General features: G+C 43.3%; 1 protein-coding gene across 2 annotated transcripts in view; it reads left to right on the top strand.

Annotated features, from left to right (window-relative positions):
• Nucleotides 1–18718, top strand: part of DNAAF9 (dynein axonemal assembly factor 9) — a 153371-nt gene that overhangs the window by 104437 nt on the left and 30216 nt on the right. For both annotated transcript variants that reach the window (XR_003682785.2, XM_024117123.2), the window contains exons 22-28: nt 3001–3147; nt 4213–4301; nt 4722–4823; nt 5080–5197; nt 7092–7180; nt 9506–9664; nt 14640–14765. Coding sequence is in view for 1 of the 2 variants with exons in the window: in XM_024117123.2 (XP_023972891.1) it covers nt 3001–3147; nt 4213–4301; nt 4722–4823; nt 5080–5197; nt 7092–7180; nt 9506–9664; nt 14640–14765 (830 nt within the window). In the remaining variant the exon portion in view is untranslated. The remainder of the gene's footprint in view (nt 1–3000; nt 3148–4212; nt 4302–4721; nt 4824–5079; nt 5198–7091; nt 7181–9505; nt 9665–14639; nt 14766–18718) is intronic.

The raw sequence follows: 18718 nt of genomic DNA, 5'->3' as shown, positions 1-18718 counted from the left end.
GACATGGGTTCGTGCTCGGGTCCAGGAGGATCCCACATGCCGCGGAGCGGCTGGGCCCGTGAGCCATGGCCGCTGAGCCTGTGCATCCGGAGCCTGTGCTCCGCAATGGGAGAGGCCACAACAGTGAGAGGCCCACGTACCGCAAAAAAAAAAATAAAATAAATAAATAAATAAAAAATTGTGAATCACTATGTTGTACACCTGAAATTTATATAATATTGTACATCAGCTATACCTAAAAAAAAAGCAAGTAAAATATCTCATAATATTTTTATATTGATTACATTTAAAATATTTTGGATATGTTGGATTGAATAAAATATATTATAAATACATACATACATACAGTTAACTGTATCTCTTTAAAGTTTTGACAGATGTATATATTCATGAAACCACCAGCACAGTCAAGATACAGATTTTTGTCACCTCCCAAAAGTTTTCTAATACCTTTTTGCAGATCATCTTTCCCCCCAGCTTCTGGCTTCAGGCAACCACTTATTAGTTTTCTGTCACTGTAGATTAGTTTGCATTTTCTAAAATGTTATATAAATGGACATCATACATTCTGTACTGTTTTGAGCCTGGCATTTTTCACTCAGCATGATTTTTAGGTTATCCATGTTGTTGTGTGTATCAATAGTTTTTCCTTTTTATTGCTTTATTGATGAGTAATATTCCATTTTATGGATGTAGCATAAAACTTATCACACTAATAATTTAAAACTCTAAAAAGTATTCAAAAGGGGAATTAAAAGACAAAAACACAAACCAGGAAAACTGGTTTTGGTGATTAAAAAAAAATGAGTTGCTGTCTCTTTTCTATGAAGAGCTCTAACTTTATCAACATGAAAACACTGAGTGCCAGGTCATGGGTGTTCAGAGGACGTGAGGTTAGTTAACAGATACGTGGAAGCACGTCAGATGCATGCTACCATGTATAACAGTAAATTAGTAAAGAGTAGATAAAAGGTACAGTGAAGTAGACAAAAGGTGAAGTAGAATTGATAATATGAATGTCCAGTCATAGTGGTGAGCTAAGAGGGGAGTCGGATGCAGCCTTTGAAAATGTTTACAGGTAGTTTACAACAACATGGTAGATGCTAATGGTAGATTAAGTTTTAAAAGCAAGATATGAAACTGTAAAAATGAATATGATTTCCCAATACATAAAAAAGGGAAGTCAATGAATGAATAGGAATAAAAGACTAAAAGGAAAAGTACTAAATGTTAGCTGTAGTTGGAGTTGGGTGATGGGACCTTGGATTAATTTTTTTAACCTTTATTCTCTATTCCATTTTTATATTTTTCTCAAATTTTTATTTAATGAACATATGACTTTCATAATGAAATCTTAAATGATTAAAAAAAAACGGGACTTCCCTGGCAGTCCAGTGGTTAAGACTCCATGCTCCCAATGCAGCGGGCCCAGGTTTGGTCCCTGGTTGGGGAACTAAAATCCCACATAGCACAACTAAGCCCATGTGCTACAACTAGAGAAGCCCACAGCCAAAAATAAATAAATAAAAATTTTAAAGTATATATAAACTAACTTTTAAAAAAAAACCTTTTCCTCTAAGATCAGGAACAAGACGAAAATACTTGCTTTTGCCACCTCTATTCAACATAGTATTGGAAGTCCTAGCCAGAGCAATTAGGTGAGCAAAAGAAATAAAAGGCATTTAAATTGGAACGAAAGAAGTAAAAGTAGCTCTGTTCATGGATGACATGATTTATATTTAGAAATTCCTAAAGATTCCACACACACACACACACACACACACACACACACACACACACACAAGCTGTTAGAATTAACAAACGAATTCACCAGTGTTGCAGAATACGAAATAAACAGATAAAAAAACAGTTGCATTTCCTTACCCAAACTGTGAATAATCCAAAAAGGTTCTTAAGGAAACAATTCCAATAAATTTAACCAAGGAATTGAAAGACTTAAAACACCAAAATCCACAAAACATTGCTGAAAGAAATTAAAGAAGATCTAAATAAATGGTAAGACATCCCACGTTCATGGGCTGGAAAACTTAATATTAAAATAAGATGACAGTACTACCCAAAGCAATCAATAGATTCAGGGCAATTCCTGTTAAAACCCCAATAGCGTTTTTTGCAGAAATGAAAAAACCCATCCTGAAATGCATATGGAATCTCAAGGGACTCCCCTGCCAAAATAGACAGAATGATCTTGAAAAAGAAGAAAGCTGGAGGACTCACACTTTCTAATTTCAAAACTAGCTACAGAGCTACAATAATTGTAACAGTGTGGTATTGGTGTAAGATTAGGTATATAGACCAATGGAACAGAATAGAGAGCCCAAAAAGAAAGTCTTGCTTATATGGTCAAATGATTTTCAACAAGGGTGCCAAGATCATTCAATGAGAAGAGGACAGTCTTTTCAACAAACAGTGCTAGAAAAACTGGATATCCACATGCAAAAGAATGAAGTTAGACTCTTACCTTACACTGTATACAAAAAAAAAACTCAAAATGGAGTATAAGCGTAAATGTGGGAACGAAAACTATTAAATTCTTAGAAGAAAACATAGGAGTAAATCCTCATGACCTTGGATTAGGCAGCAGTTTCTTGGATTTGAAACCAAAAGCACAGACAACAAAAGAAAAAAATATATAAGTTGGACTTCATCAAATTTTAAAACTTCTCTGCATCAAAAGACTCTATTAAGAATGTGAAAAGCAGCCCACAGAATGGGAGAAAATATTTGCAAATCATTTATCCGATAAGGGCTTAATATCCTAGGAAGAGATGATATTTTCAGTTTAGGAGAAAAGACCCTGTATTTCCTATATCTCCTAAAACTGGGTGTGGGCAAGCACATCTATAACTGAATCCCAGTAAACCACGTAATGTGAAAATAACTGGACTGACATTCACCATATGTGTTCTGACAGTAGATGTGAAGGCTTGTATCATGCATATGGCTTTTCTCAGTGATGCTCCCTCTTTTTCTCTTTAGGATTCCACCAGTATTGTTGCTGCCCTTCTGATAGACTTCAAAAGTTCATTGCTTCCTCATCTTCCAGTTCATTTCCGTGGATCAAACAATTTTCTGATGATTGCCCTTTTCCCCAAATCCAAGATATACCAAACATTTTACTCAGAGGTAACATCAATCATTATTCAGCAAAACAATTACTACCCTTTTTCCTAGCAATTTAGTTGGTAAGGCAATGTTTCAGGGCTAACAGTGAGGTGCTGAGAGGGAGAGTTGGGAGGGCTGGTGTGAGGGTGGCTGCTTCTGATCTTTTTGGGTCCTGGAATAGTACTCTTGCCATTGAAAGGTGAGTACCTAAAGGAACTGAACAAAAGGCTTTTTAACTTCTAAGAAAAATCTTCTTTGTCCCTTATAAGTCATAATTAGACTCATTTTCCTTTTAGCTACTTTATTGAGTTGTTGGGCCCTACCTACTGGGTCAGAGCTCTCTACCCCACCCCAAAATCTCCCTCCCCACGGTTCATTGGCCCTACCCTTGCAAGTGGTTCCACCTGGCAGGCTGCACACCATAGGCTGTCAGCACAGATTGCACTAGTGAGGGAGCTCACCAAGAATTATACAGCCTACTTAGAGACCAAGCAGTAGCCAGAGTCATACAAATGTCCCGTCTTATTCTGGTGGAAATGCTTGGAAAGGTGTGATGCAACAGCTTTTGAGAGGACAGTCCCTCCCTCAGGATAGATTCGTAGAACAGGGAAGAGGCAAGAACTGGCCTTGGCTGCAGAGCGGCTGTTAGGGCCTATGTCTCCATCTTACTGCCAGTTGGCCCTTTTACCTCCTTGTGCTTGTCCTTTCAGTCTAGGAACCTAGAGATTCTCTTCAGCTATTCCTCTGCCTCTAGGCAGGAGTTGCTTGAACTCCTTCTGTCTGGCCCTGTCACCAGGGAAGACATGCCCCTGCTGCCAGAACAGTATTACCTGATACCTTCCTCTGTGCTTCCTGGCCTCTTAAGGAGCAGAATCCCTGGGAGAAGAACCCAGAAAGAAATTCTAGTTTTTAAAAATACAGAACAGAATTGCTTCAGGCCTCTATTTTTGGAACAAACTTGTTTGTTATGATGGTTTTTCTCTGTACTGACAGTCTAGATTTTCAACAGCCATCAAATCCCCATGTGGGTTCCATATCCTGTTGTTGGGTTTAAAGTGTTCTTTGCTCAAATTCTGTTTTGTTTAGGTCTTCTCCCCCTGGCAACAGCAGGCTAACTCAGGGCTGTCTTTAAAAGTGATCCAGGAAGATGGATTATCTGTGGAACAAAAGAGATTGTAAGTGGCTGCCTTCAGTGTTTATGCTTGCTTCCCTAGGCTGTGTGTGTCTGCTCTCTCTGCAGGATGACTTGTGTTATGTAACACAGGGGTCCTGGCTTCTGAAAGGGCCGACACAATCATTCCAGTGCTGCCAACTTGCAGGTAGCCAGTGCCCTTGGGGAACAAAAGTCAAGAGAGATGAAATCCACCAAGAATCAGAAACCTGTAGTATTACCAAAGGTTTTAGGCCAGGCTTCCTATGTGGGCAAACCAGTCATCCTGCATTAATGCCAAATTTTGCTTAAGTCAGTGAGATGCTTGTTTTAGAAGTATTGACTCTGTCACGGGACTTTGGCTTGAAAGTATCAGAACAAGTTACGTAAAGTATGTTTGCTGTAGAGAGATGGAATTCTAATCTGTGAGCCTTTGATATTCCAGACACTCCAGTGCACAGAAGCTCTTCAGTGTCCTGAGCCATTCTGCTGGGGAGAAACGGAGTCCTCTAAAGCTACTCTCAGCCAAACTCCCAGAGCTGGATGGGTGAGCTCTGTTTTTGTTTCTGACTTTTGAAATGTCAGAAACCTCAGAGTTGGTGCTTTCTAAGCTCCATTTTCTTTCTTTATAGCTTCTTAAGAATAATTATAAAAAGTAGTAGTGACACACCATATACAATTTTATTCTCTATAGATATTCACTAAGGTTTCTTTTCAGCAATTAAATAAGTTTATCATGTGAATGGGCACATTCAGGCAAGGCTGATGATGGTAACATAATAACATTGTCTTTCTTTTTCTAGGTTTCTCCAGCATTTTGCCGTCAGCAGCATTAGTCAGGAACCCGTGACGAGGACCCATCTCCCTGTCCTGCTGCAGCAAGCTGAAATCAACCCTACTCACAGAGTAGAAAATGACAAGGTACAGCAGCTCACCAAATAAGCTGGGAATTCATGGGAAGATAATCCTGATAGCCTGCCCTTAATCTTCAGTGTCAATTAACAAAAGGAGCTCAGGCGGAGTCCCTTTTCTAAGACTTTCCACCTTCCTGGATACTGATGTAATGATACACATGAAACCTGCTCTATATAATGACTGTGTACAGGCATCTACATTAACCCCAGCTGAGCCCCATAGCAATGATGAAACCCTGGCATATTGCTGTGCCTTCCCCTTGCTCCTCCAGGTCTTCCAAACTCCTGCTCAGTACTCTCATGCCATCAGCTCTTTCTGGTTGCAAGGACTTACCTGGCACATTGAGCTTCGTAAGGGGAAGTGTTAGCGAGACCTTGCTAGCACCACCAGGATAAGGTGACACTTTATAAACACTGTCTTCCCAAGAGTGGATTTTAATCTGCTCCTGCTTCACACGCCTCTCCTCTTGACTCCTCCCACCATTTCTTTGGAACCATATGTCATAATATGCTCAAAGAGGGCATTTATTTCTGTGCAAATCTAGAAGACACTCAGCTGCAAAAGGAAATAGAAGCATTAAGCAGTCAGAAGCCTCATTTTTCCCTTAAGCAAGAGTTTAAAAGTGAAAATGTTATATTTTACATATTTTAAATATTTTTTTAATATATGTATTGATATTTCATATAACAAAGTGCTACAGGACTGGCCTTAAGTAAGAAGGTATCTGGCTGTGAGCATGTTTGCTGGGATTTGAGAGGCTGAGGCGTGGGTGCTGAGGAATGGGAACCAAGATGGAGAAATTTGGATGGAAAGAGTATAAACAGAAAGTCAGTTACATGGAGTACTGCCCACAGGCGCAGAAAGGGATACAGACTAAGAGTCTGGTCAGAGGGGAGGAGGGAGAACTGTTTCCCATAAAAGAGGCACCCATAGCCATCTCTGTGCTGATGGGACTAGCTCAGGTAATGAGTGCCACCAAGTTGAACTTCACTCCAGACCTGTCCCAGTGAGTCTTGTGTATTGTGAAATAAAACATACTTAAAGAAGCCCTTGCCATGCTATGTCACTGACATCGTTATCCTTCAGCAAATGCATGGTTCCTTTCTTCTTCTGCTTTACCCCTTCTTTCTTGGTGAATTTCTTGAGTTGCTTTGGAATGTCTGCCTGCAGAGGGCCGTTTTCATGTGGTCGTGTGCCAAGATTAGGAAAGTGCAGCCTGGCACCTCTTCTCCCCATCAAGATTGAGAAGTGATTCCTCCACCCAGTTTGTTTCCTTAGCTCAGGCCCTGTGGCTTGGAAGGCACAGGCCACTCCCCTCCTTCGCTGAGTTTACGACACCAATTTAGCCTGTGGCATTTTTGTCCCAAACCTCCTTTCTGCCCAGTATTTTCCATTATACTTTTTTTTTTTTTTTAGCTTACTGGGTATAGTTGCTTCACAATGTTGTGCTAGTTTCTACTGTACAGTGAAGTGAATCAGCCATATTTATGCACATATCCCCTCCCTTCTGGATTTCCGTCCCATCTAGGTCACCACAGAGCATTGACTAGAGTTCCCTCTGCTATACAGCAGGCTCTCACTAGTTATCTGTTCCACACATAGACTGATCTAGTCACAGCCTGCTCCATGGAAATTATTATAGTAACACTCCATTGTTGTATATGGTGTTTGCTATATGCCAGACACTGTTGCACGCATTTTGTTTATATTAACTCAGTTAATCATTACATCCACCCTGCAAGGTAGGTTCTGTTGTGAGCCCAAGGTCACATAGCTAGTGCGTGCTGGTGCTGAGGTTCAAACCCATAGAACCTGGCTCAAGAAGTCAGTTCTTTTAACCTCTTACACAACGCTGCCTCCCAGTTGAATCACAAACCCACATGGCTTTTCTTTCATGTAGGTAATTATCAGCATTGTAACTGGCCTCCCAGGCTGTCATGCTAGCGAGCTCTGTGCTTTTCTGGTCACTCTGCATAAGGAATACGGCAGGTTAGTATGGCTGCTGCCTTTGCTTTGGGGAAAGGGATTCTATGTCTGGGTCTGCCTTGGCACTGGGAAACCTTCAACATGCACTGACCTTTGGTGTCACTGGTATCGGCGCTGTGGTCATCCATCCATCCATTCATTTAACACATTTATACCGAGTACTTTCTGTATGCCACATACTGTTCTAACTGTAGGGGACAAATGAACAAAACAGACTAGAAAATCTCTGCCTTCATGGAGCTTGTATTCTAGTTTGGCAAGATAGACAGTTAACCAGATAAGGAAAATAGTATATTAGCTAGTGAAAAGTGCTATGGAGAAATTAATGCAGAGAAGGCTATAGGGAGTGCTGGGCTGGGGGAAGGATTCCAGTTTTAAATAGGGTACTCAGGGAAGACCTCACTGAGAAGGTGACATTTGAGCAAAGGCCTGAGGAAATGGGGGAATGAACCCTTGGATATCTGGGTAAGAGCCCTGTAGCAGCAAGACCAGCATGGGCAGAGGCCTGGGAATGTGCCTGGTCAGCAGGGGAATTCAGGACCAGGGTGGTTAGAACTTGAGAGCTGGTGGATGTGATCCTTCTGTGACCACAAGGGGACTGCGTGAGCTCAGGTGGAACTGGGACATGCTGGCTTAGGTAAAATTGGGGAAATCATTCATCCATCACTTCCATTTGGCTGGCAGATTGCTAAACAAACCTTGCCGACCAGGCTTTTAATAACTAGTTGGTCTACCTCAAAGTAAGGGATCCTGGGCTTCCCTGGTGGTGCAGTGGTTAAGAATCCGCCGCTAGTGAAAAGTGCTATGGAGAAATTAATGCAGAGAAGGCTATAGGGAGTGCTGGGCTGGGGGAAGGATTCCAGTTTTAAATAGGGTACTCAGGGAAGACCTCACTGAGAAGGTGACATTTGAGCAAAGGCCTGAGGAAATGGGGGAATGAACCCTTGGATATCTGGGTAAGAGCCCTGTAGCAGCAAGACCAGCATGGGCAGAGGCCTGGGAATGTGCCTGGTCAGCAGGGGAATTCAGGACCAGGGTGGTTAGAACTTGAGAGCTGGTGGATGTGATCCTTCTGTGACCACAAGGGGACTGCGTGAGCTCAGGTGGAACTGGAACATGCTGGCTTAGGTAAAATTGGGGAAATCATTCATCCATCACTTCCATTTGGCTGGCAGATTGCTAAACAAACCTTGCCGACCAGGCTTTTAATAACTAGTTGGTCTACCTCAAAGTAAGGGATCCTGGGCTTCCCTGGTGGTGCAGTGGTTAAGAATCCGCCTGCCAATGTAGGGGACACGGGTTCGAGCCCTGGTCCGGGAAGATCCCACTTAGTTGCCGCGGAGCAACTAAGCCCGTGTGCCACAGCTACTGAGTCCGCGCTCTAGAGCCCACGAGCCACATCTCCTGAAGCCTGCGCACCTAGAGCCCGTGCTCTGCAACAAGAGAAGCCACCACAGTGAGAAGCTCGTGCACCACCACAAGAGTAGCCCCCGCTTGCCGCAACTAGAGAAAGCCCACACACAGCAACAAAGACCCAACACAACCAAAAATAAATAAATAAAATAAATAAATTTATTTAAAAAAAAAAAAAGGCAAGGCATCCTGCAGGAGGCCATATAGCAGAATTGAGAAGACTGAAATCACCTAGAAGTTTGGGAGTTTTGGGTGGGAGATTGTGGGGGGGGGAGTGCTGTGGGGAGGTGAGTTCTGGAGAGATATGGGGAAATATTAGACCTCCCTCATAAGTACTCAGTAGCTAACCAGTTCCTCCCTCATTTCCATTGCTTTTGTTCTGTAAAGAATCTGAATTCTTCACCCTACCCATTATCCCATTATTCTTTTTTTTGACTGTGCCACGTGGCATGTGGGATCTCAGTTCCCCAACCAGGAATTGAACCTTGGCCACTGCAGTGAAAGTGCCGAATCCTAACCACTAGGCCCCTAGGGAACTCCCCCTCCCCCCATTACTTAGTCTTAGCAAGAATTTTACTGAAAACTGGACTGAAGCCATTTTACTGAATGATCCTTCAGGAAGTGACTGCCTGTTCAGGAGTCTTTCTCAACTCTGAAATCTCTTGCTCATGTGCTTATCTGACCTTTTTTCCTGTGGCAAGGCATTTCCTGCCAAAAGCTCCAGTGGTAGTGATTGCAGGATACAGGGCTCCCCACCCAGCCAGTGCACTCTACCTGTTTCTGTGGTGCCAGGATTGCTTTCTCCTGTATGGGTTCACTGGACAGAGAGTCTGTGGGAGTATTGGTCACATTTGAATCCACTGGCAGAGCCTATGGGCCTGGTCCTCATGCTGAGATTACACTTGCCATTTCCAGGTGGATGGTATACCGTCAAGTCATGGACAGCTCCGAATGTTTTCATGCTGCCCACTTCCAGAGATACCTTTCCAGTGCCCTGGAGGCCCAACAGAATCGCTCTGCCCGCCAGTCAGCCTACATCCGCAAGAAGACCAGACTACTGGTGGTGTTACAAGGGTGAGCACTGGAAGTCTTTTGGGGATAGTGGGGTAGGTTGGTGACCTTGGCATTATTGTTATTTCATGTGTGGCTAACTTGGGGCACAGAACAAACACACATGCATGAGAAGTGTCTGTGTTACACAGATATGCCTTCAACAAGAACTGTTGCCATCTTGTGGCCCAGAGTGACTGGTGAAGATTGCACACAAGTTTTAAGTTTGGCCTCAACGTCAATATCCTCAGAAGGCAGAGAGTTAGGGAGGCGGTTTTCTGGGCAAGATTCTTTGATAATTCTTCTAACAGTAATGGTTCCTAAGCTTCTTCCTTTGCCACCGAGGCAAGGGAGCTTCAGTTTTCAGTCCTTCCTCCTGTGGAGTTGCAGAGACAGTCCCCACACTCTAGTCTCGAGCCCCATCATCCATGGAATGGCTAGTGCAGGAGGGTTTCCTTGGACCCTCAGTGAGGAGCATGAATAATCCAGTTGGGCAAGGAGCTCCCCGTGAGGACAGTTTCGGAGTGTGTACCACTGCTTGGGGAGCCCTGGCTGCAAGGAGCTTCCCTTGACCTGTTCTAAGAGCTTCCAGGGAGGAAGCAGGCCCATCATCCCCTGGGCCCAGAGGAGAACGTGCCAGATCAGGAAAACATGGGCTGTGCTCTTTGCTGCTGTCATTATAGTTGGTGATAAAGAAGCTTTTGGCAGTTCTCACAAAGTGCTTTTGTGCTATGCTGTATTTTTTTGTGCTCATGATAATTAGTATTTGCAACTGGCTAATTGTTTCCAGTAGAGAATAGGCCCGGATCCAAAGCCCTGTTTGGTCTCTGGGGTGTGATGATGAGAACTGGAGGAAAGCCAGGCCGATGGTGCTGCAGGAGGCAGGTGGGAGTATGTGCCCTGCCAGGCCATCTTTCCTCTTCTTTAGATCTTGTTCTTACACCTGCTTTGGGCTTCTCTTCTGTTGACCCTTTTGTCCTACTAGTGGGCTGAGGTTGTGGAAGCCACAGAGCCAGAATGCTAGAAACCACTTGTTTTCCATCGCCTCTAATGGTGAAAGGAATGGGTTGGCCTAGCTTCATCACCTCCTGCTGCTTCTCCAGAGTTGAGAGTCATTGGGGGTGTGGACCTGGAGTCAAATTTGGTAGCTTGACATTGTGCAGCTGAGGTCATTTCCATCTTCCATTACTTCAGAAAGCATTGTTGACTCCTTGTCTCTAACTGTACAAGTCTGCAAAAGTGCTAGCTGTCCTGGCCGCTCTGGACTGCAGTGACAGTGTGTGGCCAGCCCACTTGTACTCTCAGACCGAGTTCTTGCCCAGTCATAGCCCAGGACACTAGGAACCTCAGATGGATTTCCTGCTGTGGTGCTCACTATGACACTGTTATTACAGGCTGGGCCCATTCTCTTGAGGCTCAGCAGGGAACACATGGCAGCCTCTTTGTAGCATGTCCATCTCCTTGGGGCTGAGCCTTAGAGCCCAGTATTGAGGTTGTTGGTGAGGGGACACCCCAGAGGCTTCTCAAGTTGAGAATTTTATTCCTTGAATGTGGCCTTTATTTTGATTTACAGGATTCTGTGCTATAGGGCAGAGTTTTCTTTTGCCCCTAGAGTGGCCTGGTCCCATTCTACTTACTGAGGCAGGTGGGCAGTGGTGCTGAGCTTTGACATCAAGTGGATTATTAGGTTGTTGTTTTAAAAATTAATGTATTTTGAAATGATAAAATTTTAGGAATGGAGGACTGAGTAGTGGTTGCCAGGAGTTAGGGATGGGAGTTGGGGACAGGAGGGAGGTGGGTGTGGTTATAAAAGGGCAACACAAGGGACCTTTGTGGTGTGGAACTGTTCAGTATCTTTATCATGGTGGTGGAGCCTACACAGGTGACAGAATTGTATAGAACTTAATACATACACAAGTAAGTAAAACTGTGGAAATCTGAGTTTTAATAATTTTAAGGAATTTGAGGGGCTGTATTTGTTTATACTCTGGAACATTGTAAAATTATTCTTTACATTATCTGCATTTAAAACAGTATTGCTCAAAACAAAAATTGAATTAATGTAAAACGAGGTAAAATTGTAGGCTTAAATTGCAAATGTAAAATAGAGCCCGAAAGACAATTGTATGGAATATCTGTTGTTTCCGAGGAAAGAAAGTTAAAGCCCTGCTGGGTTTTTCGTTTCTGTTTTGTTTTTGTTTTTAATAAAGAGAATACTGACAAGAAAGAGGCAACACAAAGAGTTAGTTTTTTGCCTTCATCATGCAGTTGGGGCAGTTTAGCCAGAGTGGCCAGGTACAGGCTTCAGCAGCTGGATTGGTGTGCATCCTTCTGAGGTGAGGGCTGCCTCCTGCTGTCTGGAAGCCATGCCCAGGATGGTTATAAGGCAGGGGCTGGGCAGTAAGGGAGGGCATTAGCAGGCACCCCATTAACAAGTAGAGTGATTGACACCAAAGACCTGCTGTCTGCCTCAGTGGCTCCTGGCTGCAGTGCCCAGATGCTTCACCTAGATACATTGGCCTCACCAAGGAGCCTGGGGCCTGTTTTTTACTCTAACTTTTTTCCATTAAAATCAGTGAAAATTAATGTAATCCTCTGAAAACTTGGGAATTCTCCAGTCACCCTAAGGGAAATCTGTTGTATTAAAATTGCTAAAATCCTCAGGACTGACTTATAAATGTTTCAGTTCTTTTTTTTTTTTATAAGATTATTTATTTATTTATGGCTGTGTTGGGTCTTCGTTGCTGCATGTGGGCTTTCTCTAGTTGCGGCGAGTGGGGGCTACTCTTCGTTGCGGTGCGCCGGCTTCTCATTGCAGTGGCTTCACTTGCTGCGGAGCACGGGCTCTAGGTGCGCGGGCTTTAGTAGTTGTGGCTCGCGGGCTCTAGAGCACAGGCTCAGTAGTTGTGGTGCAGCGGCTTAGTTGCTCCGCGGTATGTGGGATCTTCCTGGACCAGGGATCGAACCCATGTCCCCTGCATTGGCAGGCAGATTCTTAACCACTGCACCACCAGGGAAGTCCCTTTCAGTTCTTTTTAACCCTAAGAAATGAGAGTCTCTATAGCTTGTACCAAACATGGAAAGTAAAAAACCCCCAGACACTTTTTTTTTAGAAGAGGAGGAAAAAGCTGATGCTGAGGAGCAAGGCTAGGGCACTTCACCATGAGCATTAAGGCCATTAAACACAACTGCAAAGAGATTTAGGGCAGTCTGTAAGCTTCAGGCCTGCTTACCAGAGTGTTGCTGCAGTGTGAGGGGCTCTCCTAGCATCTAGGACCATCCAGACACTACAGAACCAGTGGAAAGCACTCTACATGGTCGTATACACACATGCCCAGGCAGTGGGAGAAGCCTCCAAGAGAAGCCAGGGAGCAGAGGGCTCGCTCTTTGTAGAACCTAGCACACCATGTTCTCTACTGAAGTGCTCACTGCTGTTTGGTCAGGACTGAGGCAGACCTGGGGTTGGGGGTGCTAATGTTGTTGTGTGGAGTAAAGTCAAGTACCGTTGTACAGATGAATTGTTTGTAGGAACTCAGGAAATAGCCCAGGCAGGCTGTACCTATCCCCTGAGCCCCAAGCTAAGACCCAGGTCTGTATGATCAGCGAGGCTGCCCATCAGATTTGCCTTTCCTCCATAAGAATTGACATTTTGTGATAGGCTGGGTCAGTCAGGAAAATGTTCTTGGAGTGGCCAGGGGTCTGCCTGGAGTTCAATGTCCAGTTCATTCACCTGCCCTGCTTTAGGCACCATTGATTACAGCACCCAGCAACTACCTTACATTCTTATTGTGGAGACACACAATAAACAAATTAGAAAATACAGTGTATGTAGCTGATGTTCAGTGCTTTGCAGAAGAATTGGGGTGAGGGTGGGGAATATCAAGAGAGAGGATTGCTGTATCCCATAGGCTGTATGAAGTCAGAGGACACCTCTCTCATAAGATGCCAATTGAGCAGAGATCCAAAGGGGGTTGAGGGAGTGAGGCTTGCAGACATCTGAGGAAAAGAGCATTACAGGAGAGGGGACAGAGAGTGCAAAGGAGAAAGTATACCTGGCATGTTCAGGGAAGAGCCAGGAGGTCAAAGTAGTTAGATTCAGGTACAGGATGAAATAGTAAGAAATTAAACTCATCCCTGCAGTGCAGGTCAGATCTTAGAGGGCTGTGTGGGCCATTGTAAGAGCTTTGGCTTTCAGGCTGAGGGGGATGGAAGCCACTCACTCAGTGGCTTACCTGATGGGGTTAGCATGACCCCTCTAACTTTTGTGTTGAAAACAGGTTATAGGGAGATACAAAGACAGAAGCAGTTTGGACTCAGTGGTAGAGTGGGAGTATGAGCGTAGTTATATTTTAAAGATTAAGAAAAAATGGAGTTAAAGAAGATGCCAAACAAACCTTTGGCCTCCCAGCTGAAAGAGTGGAATCTCCTCTGCTGAGAAGGACAAGACCTCAAGAGGAGCAGATGTGGGAGAGTTGGATCAGGAACATATTAAGTTGTAATTGAAAACATCAAATTGGCCCTGGAGGGAGTTCCAGGCAGGTGATACAAATGCAGTTGGTGTTTGACATGTGTCTACTGACTTGGAGATGTGTCTCATAATCCCTCTTTCTCTTGCCTGCATGTGCTGTGAGATGAAAGGAGAGGAAAGAGCAATTAAAGAAAATACACCAATGCGAGAGCTCCTAACTTGATTAGAAAACACCAAGTCCCACCCTCAGAGCCCCAGGGTCACCTGCAGACTTCTCTAAGGGGAGGGGGCAGTGGGGTTCTTCCACTCACTCTTGCAGTTAGAACTAATGGAACTAGGAAATACAGAAGCACTGTGGACTCCAGGGGCTCTAAATCATGAAGTGGGGTGACCCCAAGGAACCCAGTTGCAGTCTCCCCCTTTTGGTTTTCCTTCCACCCTCGCTCACTCAGCCACTCAGCAAGCATACCCCTCTTCCCGCACTCTAAAGCGCCAATCAGTAAACTAATTATTCCCTTTTTTCCCCCCTAGCTACACAGATGTTATTGATGTTGTCCAGGCCCTGCAGATACATCCAGATTCAAATGTCAAGTCCTCCTTCACCATTGGTGCCATCACAGTGTGCGTGGAGCCCCTGAGCTGCTACATGGAACACAGGTACATACTTAGGACCACCTCTGGCCCACAGGGTGTGTTGTGTTTAAGTGTACAGAAAGCAGTTTTCTCCCACCTATCAGTAGGAGACACATTTTTACGTGTGTTTATCTTTTGGAATGCATCAGTCTACCTTATATGTAATAAATACCCAGTTGTCATTTGATTAGTGCTAGGTCCTCAGAGCTACCGTTTGGACTGGCAGCTTCTCACCACTTTGTGCACTGAAAAGTCACCCTTCTAGGACAGTGGGACTTGAAATAGCTTCTCCCAGAAAAAAAGAATGCCTATGGCAGGCTTTTCTTTTCCTCTTTACTGCAGGGGAAGGGCTTTGTGTCCCAAGGCACTTGGAGTACCTCACAGATACTTTTTCATGTGGTTAAGCCATCTTAAAGCGTCTTACCTCAGTTAATGACACTTACTCTCATTACAAACAGGTGAACTTTTTTCTACTTTGGAAGTAATATAACAACAACAAAGAAAATTGAGTATAATTCACTCATCATCTCATTCAATGTTAACTATTATAATTTTTGTGAATTCCTTTCTGGTCTTTATGTGCATGCTTTTTTACAGTTGTGGTATACATATAATTTTATATCCTTTTTCTTAGGTTAACTTATAGACATAACGTTACGTAAGTGAACATTTATATGTTCCTGCAATTACAGTGGTAATTACATTTTGATTGGGTATGTAATCATTATGTACATGTGTGGACATAATAGTCTTAACCAGCTCCCCAGTTAGTCACATAGGATGTCTCCAACTTTTCACTATCATAAATAATGCTATGAGAACTTCTTTATCCATATAAATTTCTCAAATTTCAGATAATTTCCTTAGAATAGATTCCTCAAAGATATATTATTAATTAATTGTATGATAGTTTTATTACTCTTTATTCATATTTCCAAATTGCTTTCTGAGTGGGTTTTGCAGTTTATACTGCCCTAGTGGTGTCTGGAAGTACCTATTTCATCATGAGAGAAATCCTCACTGGGAAGTTTCAAACATTACAATGTCCCTTCATAGAGCTATTTGACTTCCTCTCCCTTTAGCCTAGTAGAATGTATCCAAGGTCTGTAATCATGTGGTTTTTCTGGCTAGTCCATATTATTATCATCTCCTGATAACTGATTGATCTATCCTTAGATCTTCATCTGAAAAAGCTCCCTTCTTGAGTCCCAAGTTGATATCTTTAGACTTCTCATAGAATTTACATTAGAAGTTACTTCCCTAGTCACCTTAACTGATCCCAAGAAATGTCTTCACCATTCTCCCTTCTCTTTAGCTCTGACCTAGGTTCTCCTCTCCCATAATAAAGCTGAGGTGGTCTATTTTTCCTTCTGCCTTAGGTTAGGTTATTGTAGTGAATGCTGAGCATCCCCATTGTACTTCAGAATGCCATATTGAGTCTTACATGCCACTCTTTCTACCATCCATGTCTCTTCTTTTTCTGAAGTTTTTACTTAAAGATGAATGAAAGCAGAAAGCGGTCTAACAGGGGACTAGACACTACCAGAGATATTAACATAGAAAGGTAGGAAAAGATAGTAATAAACAAAGAACAGACAAAGGTTACACTCTAGACAAGTACTCTTCTACACCATCAAGAAAAAGTTAAGGAGAAGAGAAACTACAGGGTGGTGAGGGAAGAGCTCAAGGAAGAGATATACAAGGTCTGGGGAAATGGGTTGGAGGGATCTTCCTGGGGTAGTGGAAATGTTCTAAAACGGAATTGTGGCAATGGTTGCACAACTCTGTAAACAATTTACTAAAAATAATCATTGAATTGTACACTTAAAATGAGTAAATGTTATGGTGTGCAGGTTATAAATAAAGCAGTTAAATAGAAAAGATGGGGGGAAAAGGAATTTAGCTGACAAAAGCAGCTGAAAGATAAACTGTTAGAGTACTAGAAAGAAAATAAAAATTTCACTATAGAAATGAAAATCTCAAAGCAGTGAGAAGTAAAGTAGACACTGCTAAAACAAAATGGAGAGGAACTACGGAATTCCCGGGAGGTCCAGTGGTTAGGACTCCTCCCTTCTACTGCAGGGGGCACAGGTCCAGTCCCTGGTCGGGAAACTAAGATCCCACAAGCCACACGGCCAAAAAAAATTTTGAGAGGAAATAGACAAAGAGATGAAAACAATTAGAGAAAAGAGAGGAATTATAGAATACAGATTTAGCTTTTGCGAGGACAGAAATCATTTCTGTTTAATGCTTAGTACATAGTAAGTGCTCATGAAGTGCCTGTGGAATAAATGAGTCTGCCAGCATGTGAGGAATAAGTGTCCTTGAAGAGAATTTAAATAAGTAAATCAATAAACAAGCTAAAGATAAGCATATAATCTCTTTAAATATAGAAATAAGGGTAAAGTATATGAATTATAGTTATGGAATATAAAAATATAAATGACAAAATCAGCTGGGTTAAAAAGTATAAGACATTGGGACTTCCCTGGTGGCGCAGTGGTTAAGAATCTGCCTGCCAATGCAGGGAACACGGGTTTGAGCCCTGGTCCAGGAAGATCCCGCATGCCGTGGAGCAACTAAGCCCATGCGCCACAACTACTGAGCCTGCGCTCTAGAGCCCGTGAGCCACAACTACTGAAGCCCACGCACCTAGAGCCTGTGCTCTGCAACAAGAGAAGTCACCGCAATGAGAAGCAAGCGCACCACAAAGAAGAGTAGCCCCTGCTCACTGCAACTAGAGAAAGCCCGTGTGCAGCAATGAAGACCCAATGCAGTCAAAAAAAAAAAGTATAAGAGATCAAAAATAATATTTGTCAATAAATCAAAATTACTGATTTGCTCATTTTTTAGATATTAATGAGAAATTTCCAAACTTACTTTTGAATCCATTCCAGAAAGTAATTTACTATAGTGGTTTACTAATGCTCTGTTGGAAAACTAATGATTAGTCCCTGTGCGTGGGCTGTGGAGCTATTCTGTTTCATGTGCATGGGGGTGCATGTGGAATAGAATAAGAGAATTATGGGACTCATGATCAAGAATAGAAAGTTATTGGGACTTCCCTGGTGGTCTGGCTGTTAAGACTCTGCACTCCCAGCACAGGGGGCCTGGGTTCAATCCCGGGTCAGGGAACTAGATCCCACATGCCTTAACTAGAAAATCCCGTGTGCCACAACTAAGACCCCGTGGCTCAGCCAAGTAAATAAATAAATTTTTTTTTAAACCTGGATAAAAAAAAATAGAAAGTTATTAAATAACATTAATCCCATTCCATTAAGAAAAAAATTAAGTGGGCCAGTGTTAAGCCCATTAATTTTTTTTTTTTTTTTTAAAGAAGATGTTGGGGGTAGGAGTTTATTTATTTATTTATTTTTGCTGTGTTGGGTCTTCGTTTCTGTGCGAGGGCTTTCTCTAGTTGTGGCAAGCGGGGGCCACTCTTCATCGCGGTGCACGCGCCTCTCACTCTCGTGGCCTCTTTTGTTGCAGAGCACAGGCTCCAGATGCGCAGGCTCAGTAGTTGTGGCTCACGGGCCTAGTTGCTCTGCGGCATGTGGGATCCTCCCAGACCAGGGCTCGAACCCGTGTCCCCTGCATTAGCAGGCAGATTCTCAACCACTGCACCACCAGGGAAGCCCAGCCCATAAATTTTTAAAAAGCAAAAACAATCTGGGAATTCCCTGGCAGTCCAGTGGTTAGGACTTGGTGCTTTCACTGCCGTGGCCTGGGTTCGCTCCCTGGTTGGGGAACTAAGATCCTGCAAGCTGCACGGCATGGCCAAAAGAAAGAAAGAAAGAAAGAAAGGAGGGGGAGGGGAACTAAGATCCTGCAAGCTGCACGGCATGAAAGAAAGAAAGAAAGAAAGAAAGAAAGGAGGGGGAGGGAGGAAGGGAGGAAGGAAGGAAGGAAGGAAGGGAAGAAGGGAAGAAGGAAGGGAGGAAGGAATCCATCCTTACATAGCCAACTGTGGTAGATTA

Source organism: Physeter macrocephalus, chromosome 14 (genome assembly GCF_002837175.3).
Source record: "Physeter macrocephalus isolate SW-GA chromosome 14, ASM283717v5, whole genome shotgun sequence".
NCBI classification, from domain to species: domain Eukaryota; kingdom Metazoa; phylum Chordata; class Mammalia; order Artiodactyla; family Physeteridae; genus Physeter; species Physeter macrocephalus.
This window is presented reverse-complemented; position numbering and strand designations above follow the sequence as displayed.